Source organism: Electrona antarctica (genome assembly GCF_951216825.1).
Source record: "Electrona antarctica genome assembly, chromosome: 4".
NCBI classification, from domain to species: domain Eukaryota; kingdom Metazoa; phylum Chordata; class Actinopteri; order Myctophiformes; family Myctophidae; genus Electrona; species Electrona antarctica.
The window spans coordinates 53,569,607-53,590,253 of NC_136809.1; the positions used below are offsets into that span (position 1 = coordinate 53,569,607).

General features: G+C 43.6%; 1 protein-coding gene and 1 long non-coding RNA gene across 2 annotated transcripts in view; one reads left to right on the forward strand and one right to left on the reverse strand.

Moving 5' to 3' along the window:
- The window catches only part of LOC306922264, a 147,881-nt gene that overhangs the window by 83,564 nt on the left and 43,670 nt on the right, over positions 1–20,647 (forward strand). The window lies entirely within an intron of this gene.
- LOC306922128 (uncharacterized protein) overlaps positions 1–20,647 on the reverse strand; it is a gene marked incomplete at both ends in the record, with an annotated part of 46,365 nt that overhangs the window by 2,242 nt on the left and 23,476 nt on the right. Inside the window, 2 exons of the mRNA XM_079499523.1 lie at positions 774–1,282; positions 19,432–19,582. Coding sequence (XP_079355649.1) covers positions 774–1,282; positions 19,432–19,582 — 660 coding nt within the window. The remainder of the gene's footprint in view (positions 1–773; positions 1,283–19,431; positions 19,583–20,647) is intronic.

Genomic DNA, 20,647 nt, shown 5'->3' on the forward strand with positions numbered 1-20,647 from the left:
GCGGGGCTATCGCTCCGGTTCGGCCTCTATCCTTTTAATACTCTATGGTGTGTGTGCTGGGGGGCTGCACTTCCTGGTTGCAGAGGATCTCTTCTTCTACTTTGGTATTTCGCGCATTTGACTGGCACTGGCCGCACGATTCCCGCCCACTTGTGGTGGGATGTAACGTGTTCATTAATTCATAGCCTGGCGGCGTTGTCAGACTAATACCGACGCTTCCTCCCCTGCAGGTTGGAGGAAGCGCCAGTGATTCCACGGTATGAGTCTGGCCAACGCCAGGCTACTTAACATGAGGACCGCCACAAACGAGGATCACGAGGGTGTAAATTAGTACCCTAGCCCGCCAAACACGAGACTCTCGTGAACCAGGGTTTACATTATTTAACCAAGTTTTAATCTCATCGTATTGTAGCTAATGTTGCTAACGCATCAACACAGAGTGGGACACTGGACGCGGCCATTTTGAAGATCCACTTGCATTGTAAGCCCTGCCTTCAAAGGCCTGTATCTCAGAAAGAACATTGAGGGGGCGTTCTGGCCCAGACAAGCATTTTCAACGGCCTGTAGCAGGCGCTGTGATACTCGTGGTCGGGTATTTCCACCACCGACCGAGAGAACAACAACCGGTCAAGACACCACACACAGCAGTTTGTCACATGCGATTACGGATATTTGGCTCTTTAAAGTAAGTGTTACGAGCGATAAAACCTTGGCAATACGCTATCGAGGGATTAATTAATGCTGGCGGGAAATGGGTTAAGGGAATCACCCACCTGTCTCCGTAGCCGTCTGCTCGCCGACCTCGGCCGCTGAGGGGCGGCGCTATCAGGAACGTAGGAGGGACTCAGTCTGTTCCTGTCGACATTGTCCTCCGGGCTCAGCCAATGAGAAGAGGGCCTGCTGCCTGCAGCGTCGTGTGCAGCGGCGGGGCTGTCCGCGGTCGGACCGAGGCTGTAGCCGTCCACGCTGTGGGCGGAGCTAAGCTTACGCCTGTCGCTGCGGTCGCCGAGTCTGCTCTCGTCCACGCTGTGGGCGGAGCTTAGTCGAGGTCTGTGGGCGGCGGCGGGGCTGTGTCTGATGAGGGGCGTTGCGGCGGCTCTGCCGCCGGATTGGTCGAAGCTCTGGGTGGAGTTTTGGCGGCTGAGGCGGCGGCGGCGGCTCAGGCGTATGACGGGTCGCGAGCAGCGTCCCGTGCCCAGGGAGGCATGGCCGAAGGAGGGCAACGCCCCCGGTACCTGGAGCAATGACCCCGCCCCGCTGGAGGCCAGAGAGGTCATGGAGCCTGGAGGAAAAGGTCAAAAAGTTAAAGGTTAATTGTTTTTTTGCCACGGACATAGAAAATGAGCGGACAATAATATCACCAGAAACACAAAGAGTTAGTCCCTGAATGACCATAACAGGTCTGAGACTCTGAGAGTGTTCAAATGGGCCTTTTCTATGTTTCATCAGTTTCAATTGAAACGGGCCTCCACCCTCTAGCCCATTTTTGGCGGGAACCCCTTTTGGTGTTAGCATTATGTTGAAAAATAGCAGATCTATTTTTGAAAAATCGACTGAACGACACATAGCTTTTTCAGAACTGTCAGGATGTAGAAGACCTTTTTAGAATCTGATCTCAGGCCTAAATGGGTTAAGGCAAGACCAAGTCTTTGCCATGGACACATTTTGTCCACGTACTAGAGACTAGAGAGATGGCGGTCTTAACCGCGGTTGCCACGGTTGGCGGATGGTGCGGTTAAAAAAAATAGGATGATACAATTAATGCGGTTGGATAACGGGTGAGTTGGGTTATGACTTATGCCCTCATATATTTCCATTGTGGTGTCCCATGCCAGTGTGTATACGAACACGTTAACGACCCCTGGCTATACAAGCCTTCCTCTGCGGAGAAACCCCCCCCCACCCCCCCGAAACGAATATAACACCTAAAAATTGTAGTTGAATTGTGTAGACTACTTGTAAATTAAAGTAATGCAGATGTTTAACAATAATGTAACTCTCGAGGGTGTACAATGAAACCAAATGGACCCGGGAGGGTCCATTTGGTTTCATTTTACGCTCTCAAGAGTTAAAGATCTATAAGGTTCCATTTGGTTACCAACTCTCCATCATTTAGCTGCATGGGGACCACCTGCAAACCCCCTCAAGGCCCACCGGTGGTCCCCGGACCACCGATTGAAAAACCACTGTTCTATAGCTATTCTATTATTACTCTCTGTTGCCCCAAATGTTTTCTGCCAGGGCAGAGAAATAACTGATGTCACTCATCATGCGACTGAACCTTGAACATAACGGTGTCTGAAATTAGCTGTGCATTGGATGATAGATGGACATAGGGGGGCGGTCAGACAGGTTTATCACAGCTTTTTCCAGAAAACCTTGGTCTCGAATCGATATTAGCTGAACACACAGTCAGACAGACACATAGAGGGTGTGATAAAGATGGCCGGTGGCCGGAGGCTCCGTGAAGAAGCAAGACAAGTCCCACAAATACATCTTGGGCATTTTATTTACCTCCTGCGACAATACCAAAATAAATAATACTGGCCAAAAGGAAGCCTTCCAACAATAAGAAACAAAGTAAACACTTGCTGGCTAAACTTTTAAAAGAAAACAACAAAACGGGAACTTGAGATAAGGGGTGCATGCGTTTTGTCCGATAACGACAACCTATCTCAAACCCTCACCCTAACCCTAACCTCCCACGGGGCAGCACACCTAAACCTAACCCTAACCCTCTCCCAACCCTTAGCGCACCTCGGACCAATGCTCCTTCGAACCAATGATATGTCGAACCAAAGTATGCCTCCCGAGATACTGTTACAGGCTATATGCCTCCTTCATTGAGGCCCTGGATCGCAGCTCTCCTCTGATGTAATCTCTTACTAGCCTCAAGTCACACTGAGCTTCTCCTCATCTGCAGCATTCCTGCTCTTAAACAGGTGGGACAAACCAAGCACAATCACAGTATTTGGTATCAATTATCTCATACAAAGGCCAATCCAGGCCCGTGAGTTGATCTACAATTACTGACTCGCGCTTCTAAACTTATTTTCAATAAATGCCATTCAATACATATATTTCAGGCACCAAACACATACAATGAAAATGCAAAATAACATTATTATAACATTAACACCATAATAATATGGAGGTGTTAACGAAGCCCTTTTTCCAATTTAACAAATTATAAATTAATAATGAATTTATTCGTGAATTAAAAATGCGAAAACGCACCCAGGGCGCAGTACCCCCAGCGGCCGCAAGGGGGGCAATGTCTCACAGCGGGTAAGGGCTAGTAACATTAACATTAACGTTATTTTGTACTCTACAGTACTTAGTTGGCACCCTCCAATCTAGAGAGGAGTACCGGCACTGCACAGGAGAGACAGGTGACAAACATAATTCAATTTCAGTGTCAATAAATACAAATATAAACATATTTTAAACTCTTTCAATCATTGTGTTATTTACTAAAAATGTCATTTGTATACAACTAGAATTTCGCGGGCCTTCGGCCCGCTCATCCCAGAGTTGCGTTGCCCCGCGTTGCGATACAGAAGTCCACAGATACAGAAGTGCACAGTGACACGCGTTGTATGCAGCTGTTTTGTGTTGCAGCGCGCGTGTAGTGTTGTTGTTGTTATCCATATATGCGCCTCGGTTCGTCCCGTTTGTTCCACGCCAGGTGTCGACGCAGTCGTTGGCGCAAATTTATTATTATTTTAACTGTGTATGTAATCGCGGCTAGTAGCACACATTTTTTTTTAGGAGCACGATGAAAAGTTATCAAATAATGTGTTTGAGGGCCCTCCTATATACAGCTTTAGTCCCCACACGTCTCAATATTTGCCATTGACAAAGAACAGAGAAATTAGGTCGAAATGCCGCTAAATATGACGTAAATTAAAATGTATTATATATATATATTTTTTTAATTGAATGTAAATACTTTACTTATAGAAAAACCTGGCAACCCGCACCCCGCGGTAATTTTCCGCTAACCGGAGCGGTGCTCCCTAGCCTGCTGGAGGGGTTCACATCATGCCATGCACCCTCGAGAGGAAAAAGAAGGAAAATAAATGCAGCCTTGAGCCTACCTACCAATGTGGTGTTGTGGAGCTTGATCACCTCCTCCTCCTCCTTTTCTCCCCAAATTGCCAATCCCAATAAATGCAAAAGTTGCCTAGTGTGAATACTTCCACAGCCTAATTACTAAAGGAGAAACTATCAGTCTTCTCCGAAATCGGTCAATGTTTGTCAACTCAGCACGTGTTGACAACGCATAGTAAACAGAAGCCGTGTGTGTGTCACACCAAAAGTGGTGACCTATAGAATCCTGTACATAGAAGCATCACGCAATCGTCTCCCTCCCTGTGTGGGTCACGTGGTGGCCTTTGAGCAAATGGGAGAGGGAATGTAGTGTTGCCAGGTCCGCGTATTGTAAGCGAGTGGTAGTGTGTGTAAGTAGCGTGTTGAATGGCATTGTTTCTGTGCTTGTTTTCATAGACGTGGCAACAAATTAGGCGGGGGTGTCGGTGCTTGTGGCGTGTTTGTGTTTATTATTGATATTGATATTGTTTGCGAGTGTGGACGGGAGCCGGCTTTAGTGGCAGTGCGTTGACAATTTTTACGCGGTTGGTGTTGAGTGTGGCCGTGCGGCGCGACATGAGGAGATAGGGAACGAACGACGCGGAGGGTAAGTGTGTGACGTGTTAGTGTGTTGTTGCAGTGTGTGTTGCAGCGTGTTGCAGCGTGTCAGTGACGTAGTAGCTGGTGACTTTCTTTTCGTGGTTTGGGCTTGGGCACACCTTTTCAAATGTATAATAGATATATGAACCGTCACTTCCAACACAGCTGGTTTGTCAATTATTGATCAAGTTGACTTAGCCGTGTGGCCTGTGTGCATGCCAAGGTCCTTGATATTGTCTATACTCTATTGACCATTTGCAGACAGCGGCCATCTTGCCATCAGAGTTCGGAAGCACTCGTTTTCAGTAAAGCAACGTCCCGCTGCCTCCTGCATTATGTGCAAATTGAAAACAGGTGCTACGCAGGGCCGTTGAGTGATACCTAACGAGCACTTCCAAACTGCAACACTTAGGAAAATAATCACCTGCGAGGACAGAAAGTAACTCATAACATGTCTGCAGTGGATTTTTATGAAACAAACAGTTTGAGGATAGAAAGAGAATAATTCAAGCTTTTCGTACAGCTGCAATGTTGGTGAGTTTGACGTTGTGTAATACAATCAGATAGGACTTTTCTGTTTGGATGAATGGGCTGCCAATGGAAGTTGCAGCTTGTTAGCACCTTGCCATTAACGTATATGGTAAGACGGCCGCGGTCTGCATATGGTCTATAGGGCACATAGGCTTCCCCGTGACAGAGGGACGGACGGACAGGGGGCGAACTTCACAACCTTTTTCAGAAACCTTGGTCTCGATAAACTTGCGCTTTAGGACATACAAGCCATTTTTAGAACCGGCCTCCTCCTCCTCCTCCTCCGGGTCTAAGTGGGTTAGATTGACTCATTCATTTTGGAACTATAGACCTCACGGAGAATGGAATTGGATGTGGAAACACCGGGTGGAAAAAAACCACAGGCATTCACACTTCTATTCAGGGAGAAGTCCCAGGGTGCATTACAGGGAGAACCGAGCCGTGAAATTCCTTCTAATGTCTCCACCTGGGCTCTCTTTGTGCTGCCGTTTCAACGCTTCCAACATTCTCATTTCCACAGTTCATACTTCATACTTCCAACATTCTCATTTCCACATGCAGTTCATACTTCATACTTCCAACATTCTAATTACCTGGCTGTCTGTCCACCATGGGGTCAAGAGCTTTCAGCCGCTTTACATGGACTCAATCACCATATTCAAAACCCATCTGTTTAGGCAGGCATGTATGGCTGACCTCTGTGTCTATCTGCTGCAAGCTGTACTATACTTTTTTGCTTTTGCTTTTTGAGTGGTGCAACCACTCCTATAGACAGCTATGTGTGTCCCTGGGTCTGTCCCTGGGTCTGTGCCTGTCCAAGCACGAAAATAGCGTTTGTTCACCACCAAGTGTCACTGTTGCACAGCCTAACACACAGACACAGACACACACAGGCCAGGGAGGAGGGCTTGTACAGTACAGTACAGTACAGTACAGTACAGTACAGTACAGTACAGTACAGTACAGTACAGTACAGTACAGTACAGTACAGTACAGTACAGTACAGTACAGTACAGTACCACTCACTTCAGACGGGTCTGACTTTAACTGTATTAACCGTTTTAAACTTGTAGTACGGCGACCTTGAGTGCCCTGAAAGGCGACCGTATAAATAAAATGTATCCAACATTCAGTTCATACTTCATACTTCCAAACATTCTCATTTCCAGGCTGTTCAGTAGATTTTTCAGACACGAGCATACTTGATACTGTACTGTAGCATCAATGAAACACACACACCTGATGTATACTTCACAAACGATGGTCTCATTGGTGCCGCGGGTCAATCAACAAGCTCACAACTTATATGAATACTAAGCTTATAAAAAATATATAATAATAATAATAGTGATAATGATAATGACACACACACACACACACACACACACACACACACACACACACACACACACACACACACACACACACACACACACACACACACACACACACACACACACACACAAATTAACTTAAAAAAAAAAACACGCACGCACGCACACATACATACACACACTAAAAAAAGAACTTAAAAAACAGTAACCGAAAAAAAATCTTAAAAAAACGCTTAAAAAAACAAACCTTAAAAAGTACGGAATTTATTCTAATTGTTGTTATTGCAATTTACGAGCTGCGTTCGCTTCCCGCGTTTGCGCGTCTTACTTGTAATAATATTAATAAATATATCTCCATGAATTCCAGGCTTCATGGAGTGAGAGGTATTCAATAGAAAGAAATGTTTTCTTTTTTTGAGTGAACTATCCATTTAAACTCTCTCCCAGCCATGCACGGCCGGTTGGGAAGCAAACTAATGGACTGTTAAATTAATAGAAGCACTTCATAGACAAACACCACTAGAGACTCAATGTGATTCAATGCAGCCACCACTGAGGAGTCTTGAGGACCACAGGAAGGTCTGTTGAAATAAGACTGCTTTAGGTACATGTTTGTATTAAGCCATTTTGGGCGGGAACCCCTTTTGGTGTTTTAAACATTATTGTTATAATTATTGTTATAATTTAGCTATTATAAGGAAAAGTCCTTCTGCACACCTACAATGGACAGGTGCGTCGGATAACAGGAACTGATAAGTAGAAAAAAGAATCCCGTCTTCACTTGAGATTAGATTTTATTGCAACGTTTCGGTCATCAGACCTTCATCAGGCATGCCTGATTCTTTTTTCTACTTATAATTTAGCTATTGAAAAATAGCAGATCTACAAGCTCATAGCGCGCCACCGAGTGGCGCGCTACGAGCTTGTAGGTCTGCAATTTTTGAAAAATCTGCAGTGGATTTTTATGAAACAAACAGTTTGAGGATAGAAAGAGAATAATTCAAGCTTTTCGTACAGCTGCAATGTTGGTGAGTTTGACGTTGTGTAATACAATCAGATAGGACTTTTCTGTTTGGATGAATGGGCTGCCAATGGAAGTTGCAGCTTGTTAGCACCTTGCCATTAACGTATATGGTAAGACGGCCGCGGTCTGCATATGGTCTATAGGGCACATAGGCTTCCCCGTGACAGAGGGACGGACGGACAGGGGGCGAACTTCACAACCTTTTTCAGAAACCTTGGTCTCGATAAACTTGCGCTTTAGGACATACAAGCCATTTTTAGAACCGGCCTCCTCCTCCTCCTCCTCCGGGTCTAAGTGGGTTAGATTGACTCATTCATTTTGGAACTATAGACCTCACGGAGAATGGAATTGGATGTGGAAACACCGGGTGGAAAAAAACCACAGGCATTCACACTTCTATTCAGGGAGAAGTCCCAGGGTGCATTACAGGGAGAACCGAGCCGTGAAATTCCTTCTAATGTCTCCACCTGGGCTCTCTTTGTGCTGCCGTTTCAACGCTTCCAACATTCTCATTTCCACAGTTCATACTTCATACTTCCAACATTCTCATTTCCACATGCAGTTCATACTTCATACTTCCAACATTCTAATTACCTGGCTGTCTGTCCACCATGGGGTCAAGAGCTTTCAGCCGCTTTACATGGACTCAATCACCATATTCAAAACCCATCTGTTTAGGCAGGCATGTATGGCTGACCTCTGTGTCTATCTGCTGCAAGCTGTACTATACTTTTTTGCTTTTGCTTTTTGAGTGGTGCAACCACTCCTATAGACAGCTATGTGTGTCCCTGGGTCTGTCCCTGGGTCTGTGCCTGTCCAAGCACGAAAATAGCGTTTGTTCACCACCAAGTGTCACTGTTGCACAGCCTAACACACAGACACAGACACACACAGGCCAGGGAGGAGGGCTTGTACAGTACAGTACAGTACAGTACAGTACAGTACAGTACAGTACAGTACAGTACAGTACAGTACAGTACAGTACAGTACAGTACCACTCACTTCAGACGGGTCTGACTTTAACTGTATTAACCGTTTTAAACTTGTAGTACGGCGACCTTGAGTGCCCTGAAAGGCGACCGTATAAATAAAATGTATCCAACATTCAGTTCATACTTCATACTTCCAAACATTCTCATTTCCAGGCTGTTCAGTAGATTTTTCAGACACGAGCATACTTGATACTGTACTGTAGCATCAATGAAACACACACACCTGATGTATACTTCACAAACGATGGTCTCATTGGTGCCGCGGGTCAATCAACAAGCTCACAACTTATATGAATACTAAGCTTATAAAAAATATATAATAATAATAATAGTGATAATGATAATGACACACACACACACACACACACACACACACACACACACACACACACACACACACACACACACACACACACACACACACACACACACACACACACACACACACACACACAATTAACTTAAAAAAAAAAACACGCACGCACGCACACATACATACACACACTAAAAAAAGAACTTAAAAAACAGTAACCGAAAAAAAATCTTAAAAAAACGCTTAAAAAAACAAACCTTAAAAAGTACGGAATTTATTCTAATTGTTGTTATTGCAATTTACGAGCTGCGTTCGCTTCCCGCGTTTGCGCGTCTTACTTGTAATAATATTAATAAATATATCTCCATGAATTCCAGGCTTCATGGAGTGAGAGGTATTCAATAGAAAGAAATGTTTTCTTTTTTTGAGTGAACTATCCATTTAAACTCTCTCCCAGCCATGCACGGCCGGTTGGGAAGCAAACTAATGGACTGTTAAATTAATAGAAGCACTTCATAGACAAACACCACTAGAGACTCAATGTGATTCAATGCAGCCACCACTGAGGAGTCTTGAGGACCACAGGAAGGTCTGTTGAAATAAGACTGCTTTAGGTACATGTTTGTATTAAGCCATTTTGGGCGGGAACCCCTTTTGGTGTTTTAAACATTATTGTTATAATTATTGTTATAATTTAGCTATTATAAGGAAAAGTCCTTCTGCACACCTACAATGGACAGGTGCGTCGGATAACAGGAACTGATAAGTAGAAAAAAGAATCCCGTCTTCACTTGAGATTAGATTTTATTGCAACGTTTCGGTCATCAGACCTTCATCAGGCATGCCTGATTCTTTTTTCTACTTATAATTTAGCTATTGAAAAATAGCAGATCTACAAGCTCATAGCGCGCCACCGAGTGGCGCGCTACGAGCTTGTAGGTCTGCAATTTTTGAAAAATCGTGAAAATGTGGCGTGAATCTTTGAATATATATTATTCTTTCAGAGCCAAAGTTTTTAACTCAAAATCTTTGCTTCTGGGGGAAGGTCCCTGGAACAACATATTTTCAGATGGGGGTCGGCGGCCAATTACATATAATCTTGGGGGTCCTTGACATGACAATGTTTTTGAACGACTGACATACAGTAGAAACATAGGGTTTTTCAGAAAACTGTCAGGATTTAGAAATAATTTTGTAGAATCGTTCCCAGGTCAAAATGGGTTAAAAGAGCTATCCTGTCCTTTTCAAAGGTTTTTGAGTGACATTCAAACTCAGGCCCATGCATGGGGCCACTTCTGGACCAGTGAAAGGGTAGGTTATTGGCCCCCAATCAATGTATGTACGTATGTACTGTACGTCAGTAAATCCACGTATCTCAAGAACTGTTCGACCGACCGACGTCGCAGATGACCCGAGGGAGTGCTTATACATTTAATAACATTACCACCACATGAATAATGTCCATTACATAATATACCACTAGTTAATATCATTAGTAATAATATCACTCAGCAGAAAATAGTTAATCTGCTATTTTTCCCCTTCACTATGGCATTCATTTACAAATTAAAAACATTTAAATGACCTGTTCCCAGACCAAAGGACCTGTTCCCAGACCAAGGGACCTGTTCCCAGACCAAAGGACCTGTTCCCAGACCAAAGGACCTGTTCCCAGACCAAAGGACCTGTTCCCAGACCAAAGTACCTGTTCCCAGACCAAATGACCTGTTCCCAGACCAAAGGACCTGTTCCCAGACCAAATGACCTGTTCCCAGACCAAAGTACCTGTTCCCAGACCAAATTACCTGTTCCCAGACCAAATTACCTGTTCCCAGACCAAAGGACCTGTTCCCAGACCAAAGGACCTGTTCCCAGACCAAATGACCTGTTCCCAGACCAAAAGACCTGTTCCCAGACCTGTTCCCAGACCAAAAGACCTGTTCCCAGACCAAAAGACCTGTTCCCAGACCAAAATACCTGTTCCCAGACCTGTTCCCAGACCAAAAGACCTGTTCCCAGACCAAAAGACCTGTTCCCAGACCAAAAGACCTGTTCCCAGACCTGTTCCCAGACCAAAGGACCTGTTCCCAGACCAAAAGACCTGTTCCCAGACCAAATGACCTGTTCCCAGACCAAATGACCTGTTCCCAGACCAAAATACCTGTTCCCAGACCAAAGGCCTGTTTCCAGCTGTGTTAATTTAGTCGACTAAGACTAGACTAACAAAAAAGAATTTCAGAAGACTAAATGGGACAAAAAGACTAAATGTGTGTTTTCAAAAGACTAAGACTAAATCATAAGACTAAGACTAATGAACATTGCATTTTAAATTTTGAGTATTTGTTTTTGTTGAATTACTTGAACATAAGTACAGGAGTATTTTTTAATCCATGTGTGCAATGGCATCACAGCCAATATATATTTTTTATTTGAGAATGGCACTCCACTTTCCACTCTCCACTCTCTTCTTTTCAAAGCGTATTGATTTTGTACAGAGTACTCAGTGTAGCAGACAGTGTCAGTTGGATGCTCACCATAGCATTGTTTTGTTTGTGATATTGAATAAGTAATGTATACGTCATCGTACGACGGTGCCATGCACCCAAAAAAAGCCAATCTACAAGCTCACACTGCGTCTGGTTGCACCGCATTTTGAGCTTGTAGATCTGCGTTTTCGGCAACGATAGACTGAGAAGTGCAGGGGCCACTTCTGGACCAGTGAAGGGGTAGGTTATTGGCCCCCAATCAATGTCTGTGCGTATGTACTGTACGTCAGTAAATCCACGTATCTCAAGAACTGTTCGACCGACCGACTTCAAATTCGGCACGCACGTCGCAGACGACCCGAGGGAGTGCTTATACATTTAAATAATAACATTACCACCACATGAATAATGTCCATTACATAATTTATCACTAGTTAATATCATTAGTAATAATATCACTTAGCCGAAAATAGTTAATCTGCTATTTTTGCCCGACACTATGGCATTCATTTACAAATTAAAAACATTTAAATGACCTGTTTTCAGACCAAAATACCTGTTTACAGCAGTGTTAATTTAGTCGACTAAGACTAGACTAACAAAAAAGAATTTCAGAAGACTAAATGGGACAAAAAGACTAAATGTGTGTTTTCAAAAGACTAAGACTAAATCATAAGACTAAGACTAATGAACATTGTATTTTAAATTTTGAGTATTTGTTTTTGTTGAATTACTTGAACATAAGTACAGGAGTATTTTTTTATCCATGTGTGCAATGGCATTACATCCAATATATATTTTTTATTTGAGAATGGCACTCCACTTTCCACTCTCCACTCTCTTCTTTTCAAAGCGTATTGATTTTGTACAGAGTACTCAGTGTAGCAGACAGTGTCAGTCGGATGCTCACCATAGCATTGTTCTGTTTGTGATATTGAATAAGTAATGTATACGTCATCGTACGACGGTGCCATGCACCCAAAAAAAGCCAATCTACAAGCTCACACTGCGTCTGGTTGCACCGCATTTTGAGCTTGTAGATCTGCGTTTTCGGCAACGATAGACTGAGAAGTGCAGGGGCCACTTCTGGACCAGTGAAGGGGTAGGTTATTGGCCCCCAATCAATGTCTGTGCGTATGTACTGTACGTCAGTAAATCCACGTATCTCAAGAACTGTTCGACCGACCGACTTCAAATTCGGCACGCACGTCGCAGACGACCCGAGGGAGTGCTTATACATTTAAATAATAACATTACCACCACATGAATAATGTCCATTACATAATTTATCACTAGTTAATATCATTAGTAATAATATCACTTAGCCGAAAATAGTTAATCTGCTATTTTTGCCCGACACTATGGCATTCATTTACAAATTAAAAACATTTAAATGACCTGTTTTCAGACCAAAATACCTGTTTACAGCAGTGTTAATTTAGTCGACTAAGACTAGACTAACAAAAAAGAATTTCAGAAGACTAAATGGGACAAAAAGACTAAATGTGTGTTTTCAAAAGACTAAGACCAAATCATAAGACTAAGACTAATGAACATTGTATTTTAAATTTTGAGTATTTGTTTTTGTTGAATTACTTGAACATAAGTACAGGAGTATTTTTTTATCCATGTGTGCAATGGCATTACATCCAATATATATTTTTTATTTGAGAATGGCACTCCACTTTCCACTCTCCACTCTCTTCTTTTCAAAGCGTATTGATTTTGTACAGAGTACTCAGTGTAGCAGACAGTGTCAGTTGGATGCTCACCATAGCATTGTTCTGTTTGTGATATTGAATAAGTAATGTATACGTCATCGTACGACGGTGCCATGCACCCAAAAAAAGCCAATCTACAAGCTCACACTGCGTCTGGTTGCACCGCATTGTGAGATCTTGTAGATCTGCCTTTTCGGCAACGATAGACTGAGAAGTCGCACATTGAATTATAATTAGTGTGGTTGCCTATGGGCAACCATACTATTGTTCCCCTTACCTTTTATTTCTTTATTGTTGTTTTCTTTCTGTATAAACTTTTTTATGCCGTGCTACTCCTCCCACACTTTTTGCCGCACACACTTGAGCCATATGTCAAAACGACCGGCTTCATCGGGAGTCGTGTGCTATTTCCTTGCTAAGACATCCGTTGTATAGTTTAATTGATATTAATTAATTAGTGGATTAAATTTCCCCATTGACATGAATGGGAAAATGCAAAAACTCACATTCAAGTATTTGTTCCTCTGAGACCATACGGGCTACAGTTACAACACTTGGGGGGAAGGTTCATAATAATTACTAAAATTAATAACCTTATAAGTATATTGATCGGCCTCATGGTGGCGCTATAACAGGCCACTTTACGTTTTGGCCTATAACTCTTGAACCTTATGCCGTAAAATCAAAATTACTTTTTCCATGGATTCCTTGGGTCATGACACATCTCCCCATATAGGCCCCGCCCATTTGCGTCTAGATAGATTTTCCGCCATTTTGAATTTTGTTCAAAACACACTTTTGGATCCTCCACCTACAGTTTTTGTCCAAATCTCACAAAAATCGGTACACATGATCTCCGGACCTATCCGATTAAAACAGCACAGTCAGAATTTTGATCTTCTGTATCGTTTGTCCGTAATCGTCTTCCGAAGTTAGTGGGAGGGGCTTATTTTACAAAAAATGCCACAATTCACGCACGGAATGTCCGATCCATCCCAAATCCGAATCACATGTCGAGGGTGGCTTAATCAACGCAGAGCCAAAAGCAATTCCATTTTCATCCATAGGGGGCGCCACAATTGCAAAAACAATTACCCGTTTGTTGCAAAAACATGATTTTGGGGGGAAAATCCCCTCCGAATGACTTATGCATGATCACAAGGGTGACTTCACATTGTAATTGGCTGGCAAAATTACTGGGAGGGGCCTATATCAGCGAGTGAGGCAACCACACTTTGCAATTTCCCAGAATTGCTTCTTTCTAGTTATAACTCTATGGCAGGGAGTTTTGAGTTCCCCAAACGCATTATTACGAATTGGATTATACATTATGGCAACAGAGTGTTGCTGGGCAGCAAGCACCACATGCCTTGGGAAGAGGGCGCTTGTTCCGCTGCAGCAGCTGACGGCTCCCGTGTTGTTTCGACTCGGTGCAGACATGCAAAGGTATCGCATTTGGGTTTAATACAATGCATTATGGACGGATATGCATTGTCAAAATGTTCCCTTTCGTGCATGTAACAAGTTCATAACTCTGTGCTACATTATTGCATTTAGCTCCCCTCTTGTCTTTTTTTTAATGTAACCAAACGTTTTCACCCGTTCCACCATACTTCCACGGCGCAACCATAACGCAACCACCCGTCGCGTCCCGCCTTCCCCCCCAGTTATTATATAGCGAGCGGCCCATGACGTCAGCCACTGCGGCGTCTATACCCGATAACATGCTCGACAAGCCAAAACCTTATTGATACTCTGGTCTCGATAAATGCCGAAACGGGTTTGTAATGGACCCCGATTTTCGGGCTCCATCCCTAACTCAACGCAGGTGTACTTTGTTGCATACGGTCTAGAATCTACCAGTGTCTGTCGGTGAAAAAGGTCAGTTGTCGGTTGTGCTGCAGAAGGCAACTGGTTTATTTGTTATCGTTTCTTTGAAATGCGCGATTAGAGCAAATCACTGTCACCTCTGGAGCAAATAGAAGTTGTCTGATTCGCTCATGCACCCTGGCTGCCACAGCAGTGGACAGAGAGAGTCAGACTGGAATCAAACAAGTGACGGGACTTTCTCTAATGAACAGACCAATCTGTCTTCTATACCTTTGACAGAATACTGAGTCCCATTAGTCTTTGCGTCTGTCCGTGTGAACGCAACATAACAGTTCCAGAAATAGAGTTCCAGACGTCCCTGTTGTCACCGAAGGGGTAGCCTGGAACTCACCTATGCATGTTATGGCATAGGCAGCTCCCGGCAGGATCCGCCGGGAGAAACTATGCGCAGCTGCTGGACATGAGACTAATTACTTAGAGCGACAGAGAGAGAGAGGAGTGTGTGTGTGTATATGTGTGCGTGTGTATGTCAATTTAACAAAGGTGGAGACGATCAGAAATCAGCAGAGAGTGAGTGATGTTTGCGCTACTCTTTTTCTCCCTGGAAATAAAAACGTCTGGGTTTCCGAGGCTACCGAAGGGGTGACATCATCAATTTGACACTTCAGTCCTCGCTGCAATACACACAGGTCAAGTTTGAAGTTGCTTGATTCTCTACAGTGTAGAGAATCAAGCAACTTCAAACACAGACGTTTGCATATTGTGTAGAGTCTACACAATATGCAAACGTCTGTGTTTGTCTGTCTGTTTGTGGCTATAATCTCGGAAACCACTGGACCGATGAGTGCCAATTTTCTTGTGCACGCTGCCGGTAGGCCAAAGGAATAAATCCTTTGAATATCTTAAGGATTTTCTAGTCACGGTTTTACCCGTCCACCCCCGCATGATTTACTGCTCACCCTATAACCTCTCCTTCCAGTCGAAAGGCATCACCCTCTTTATATACGAACTAACTGCCTAACGGCCTTATGCTGGGGTTGCAAGATTGGCCATGTCTTGGGCAATATGGAAAACAAATTTCTATTTAAAATACGTTCATCAAGCTAATCTGGGGCAGGGTCTTAAACATACTGCATAAAAAAAGATCTGCACGTGTTGCAGGCACCATTTGAAAAGATTTGGGCCGCCTACTAGCATTTGTATACGTACCCCCCCAGCTAGGGGACGTCATTTTCTAGGTCCGTATATATACCTTAGAGTATATATGAATAGAGACGGCACCCTGAGGCGAAATGGACATAGTGGCCGAATTTGGTATTGCAGCGTGGGCCCAAACACATGAACGCGCTGGTCTGTTGACTATCATTGCGCACGTTCATGATGACACGTGAACGCTGTTTCATACGTGAACGCACGTGAACGCGTGCAATGATAGTCAACGGCAGCGCGTTCATGTGTTTGGGCCCAATCCATCCCAGAATGCACTCTGTTCCTACTCGGAAGGAGGAGTGAAATCGCCTCATGCGCTTTAGAGCAGCTTAATGCAAGTGGATGGGAGGAGAACTCGGGTGCCGTCTCTATTCATATATACTCTAAGATATATTACGGACCCCAACGTATATGGTTGAGCCCCACGGCAGCTTTTAACATGGATCCGGTTGCTATGCAACGCCTCCGTCACCACCAACTATGGGACGTTAAATCTGATATCCGTTTACCTCGGTTACAAGCACGGAAATTTGTCTTGCGACCCAGCAGCCAAGTATGCAGAACACATATACACACATTTGACATAACACAAAGAACAAGACAATTTACATACATAAAGACATGAAGACAAGAGCAATATCCACCGCTTAGATTACCCCGTGGCTACTACAACTCCTGATTAAGCCTCAAGGTCGACTGGTGGACAAAGGACCTTATTGTATGCTGGTACACCATATCTCCTTCCTGAAGGTAGCAACCTATATTCTCCATACAACACATGCTTAGTATTAGAGGTGATATTCCTTGCTAACCTTAGGATGCTGTTATCATACGTGGATGTATAAAGTTTCTGAAGTGGTTGTCCAACAATCTTTGAACAAATGTTCAGTTGTTGCAGCAGTTGTGACTTTAGGGCTGCAGACAAAAATCCATACCAGGTGGTACTACAGTACTGAAGAACACTCATAATAACAGAAGTGAAAAACAAAAGACGAATCCGTCTACTAGCACCGAAGGATCTTAGACGGTGAAGGAAGTAGATTATTTGCTTTGTTTTCTTACACACTGAATCAATCTGATCGTTCCATGACAACAGATGGTCTATTACTACTCCTAGGTATCTGTACGAACATACCTGGTTGATCGGTTCACCATGAATAGTAATGGGGGATCTGTGTATATCTGGTGGTGCACCAAAAACAATCTCTTCTGTCTTTTTTGTGTTAATGATGAGAGCGTTGTTATCACTCCATTCAACCACCTTATTTACTCTGTGTTGGTGCAGTCCAGGATCACTGGAACTAGTATTTTAGAATGTATTGGTCTGGTGTGTCTAGTGCGACATTCAGACAGGCATTCCTCAATACGACAGCTGTCAGTATAAAGGGTGAAAAGTACAGCTGAGCTCACAAACCCCTGGGGAGCACCGACATTGGTTGTTAATGCTGAGGAGAGGGTTGTGTTCACCCTCTGTACTCTGTTATAGTAAGAAAATAAGCATACCAGTAAATTAAGTATGGATTCACTTCCAACTGTACCATTTTTGACACTAGTATATCAGACTGTATTGTATTGAAAGCTGAAGAAAAGTCTAAGAATAGCACCCTCGCATGATTCTTATTTGACTTATCTAGGTGTTTTGTAATTAAGTGGACCAGTGTCACAACCACATCCTCTGCAACCGCAATCCTTTTTATAGGCAAACTGACAGGGGTCCAATTTTTCTTTGGTTATACTAACAAGATGTTGTAACAGTATTATTTCAAGTAATTTCATAATCACTGAAGTGAGGGCTATGGGTCTATAATCCTTAAACCGAACAGCCACATAGTGGTGGCCTGATAAGAGGATCCACTTTTTCATTTTCATTTCATTTTTCTCTTGGTGGTCATGGCTGCCAGTTCCCACCTGATGTCGTGTGGGAGTTCAGACTGATCCAGACCGTACTGAATAACTGCCAGGTCTTCAGATTAGGACTTAAGTCTAATACAAACAGGTCATCACTGACTGTGATCTTTGATGGTCCTTTTCCTCCAAAGAGGAGGATACGATCCTCCCACAATGCAACAGCATACCATGTGACTACAGTACGTGTTGAGTTAAAAGTTCTTAAACATGGAACATTCCCTTTGGACTCAACCTTCTTCCAGGTGCAGGTTTGTGGACTGAATTTCCACAGATCATCGAAGTCCACTTTCCAAATATGTACAGCTCTCCATTGTAGGTAAAAGGCTGAATGACCGTAACGTCTGTTTGGAAGAAGCTGTGCAGAAGGTGTGTTCATCCACTTGTTGGTCTCTGTGTCAAACACTCTGATGGTATTGCAGTTCCTCTGCCCCCCACAGCCCACAAATACAAACATCTTTGTCCCGATGATGGTTGCAGAGTGACGTTCTGTAGCACAGGGGTTCTCAAGCCGTGGGTCGCGACCCCTCGGGGGGTCGCCAAATTATTTTAGGGGGTCCCCAAATTATTTAAAAAAAAAAAAAAAAAAAAAAAAAAGATTTGTTTTTAAATTTTATTTTCACGATTTTTCAAAAATAGCAGACCTACAAGCTCGTAGCGCGCCACTCGGTGGCGCGCTATGAGCTTGTAGATCTGCTATTTTTCAATAGCTAAATTATAACATAATGCTTAAAACACCAAAAGGGGTTCCCGCCCAAAATGGGTTAAGGTTATTGTAGCAGTCAATTTATATTGGGGGTCGGGAGGGGGCGGGGCGGGGGTCCCGATACATTGCCAAAGCATTTCCGGGGGTCCCCGGCCAAAAAGGTTGAGAACCCCTGCTGTAGCAGGAGGTGGAGTTCCTCTGGTGTGAATCAGTGACCAGACCATTGTGGTGGTGTCCAACTTGTAGATGTCAGAGCATTCAGTGGTCGTTGACATCAAATGCATAAAGCACCATGCTGTCAGTAAATTGCATTACTTGCACGCTCTGCTTGCGCAAGTAATGACCTGTTCCCAGTACAGACCAAACGACCTGTTCCCAGACCAAATGACCTGTTCCCAGACCCATTTTTTATAAAATCAAAATCAAAATAAAATCACACTTGTGTGAAGTGAGGGCAGCTCTTGTCATCATACACCATCAGAAATCACTTTTGGCGTCCTCACTTTTTATGCTCACTATTTAAGCCCTCAGCCAATCAGATCATCGCTATGGGGTACACACAGACACACACAGGTGGGCATAGGAGCTCAAAAATAAACAAAACACAAGAAGTTGAAATATGTAGACGTGTGTAGGTTGTCTGCCCGGTGACAACAACAACAACAACAAAAATGTCTTCCTTGTTTACCTGAGTAGTTGAAAGTGCTGTAGAGGTCGTGGCCAATCAAAGGGTAGGGGGGAGACCTGAGGGGCGAAGCAAAGCTGTCGCCGGGGAGACACGGACTGAACCCCATGCCCAGCATGTTGCCATGGGAACGGGCCTCTTCCTCCACCTCCACCTGCCCACCGAGAGACCATGACATCATCATCGTCATCATCATCATAATCGTCATCATCATCATCATCATCATCATCATCGTCATAATCACTGTAATGCCCTTTAACCCATTTTGGTCGGGAAGCTAAAGTTTTAAGCATTGTTATACTTTAGCTATTGAAAAATAGCAGATCTACAAGTTCATAGCGCGGCACGAACCAAAGTTTTTAACTCAAATCTTTGCTTCCGGGGGGGGGGGGGGGGGGGGGTCCCTGGAACAACATATTTTCAGATGGGGGTCGGTGGCCAATTACATATCATTTTTGGGGTCCTTGACATTGTAATTTCCAATTCGTTTTTCCGATAGTATTTATTTAAAGACCTGTAAGGCTCGGACAAAGACCACTCGCATCGTGACAACTCATGACAATAAACAGTTTTTTGGGCAGAACAAAATCATTACAAAGAAAAAAATAAACACTTTTTTTCTTTCTTTCTTCCTTCGAATTATTTGTTCGGCCCAAAAAATGGGTTTATTGTCATGATTTGTCAACTCGGCTGTTGGCTTTGTCCGAAGGCTCTTTACTTGTCTTTATCGTTTAAACATGACGCCATGGGCCGCTATGTTCGATAACAGGCTTGATAAGCCCAATAGGGTTAGGGTTACAAATAAAAGGGCTACAAATCTTATTGATAACGGGTACTCGATAAGCTTGTTATTATCGTATTCTTCGGGTGTCGGTTAACAAGTTCCATCCCTACTGTCTCTACCTGCCCAGCACTGCGTGAAAAGAGGAGTTAACGGGCAATTATGGGCACTAGATTTGCCCGTATAAACCTCAAGTTTAGCAGCATATACAGTAATATATGGTAATATACAGGTGTGATGGTACAATTAGGGAATTTCCTGTAATATACACATCCGTATTCCATGCGTTTTAAGCAGGGCAGGTGTGTCTCTACCTGTCCAGGTGTACCTATACCTGTCCAGGTGTGTCTCTCTACCTGTCCAGGTGTGTCTCTCTACTTGTCCAGGTGTGTCTCTACCTGTCCAGGTGTACCTATACCTGTCCAGGTGTGTCTCTCT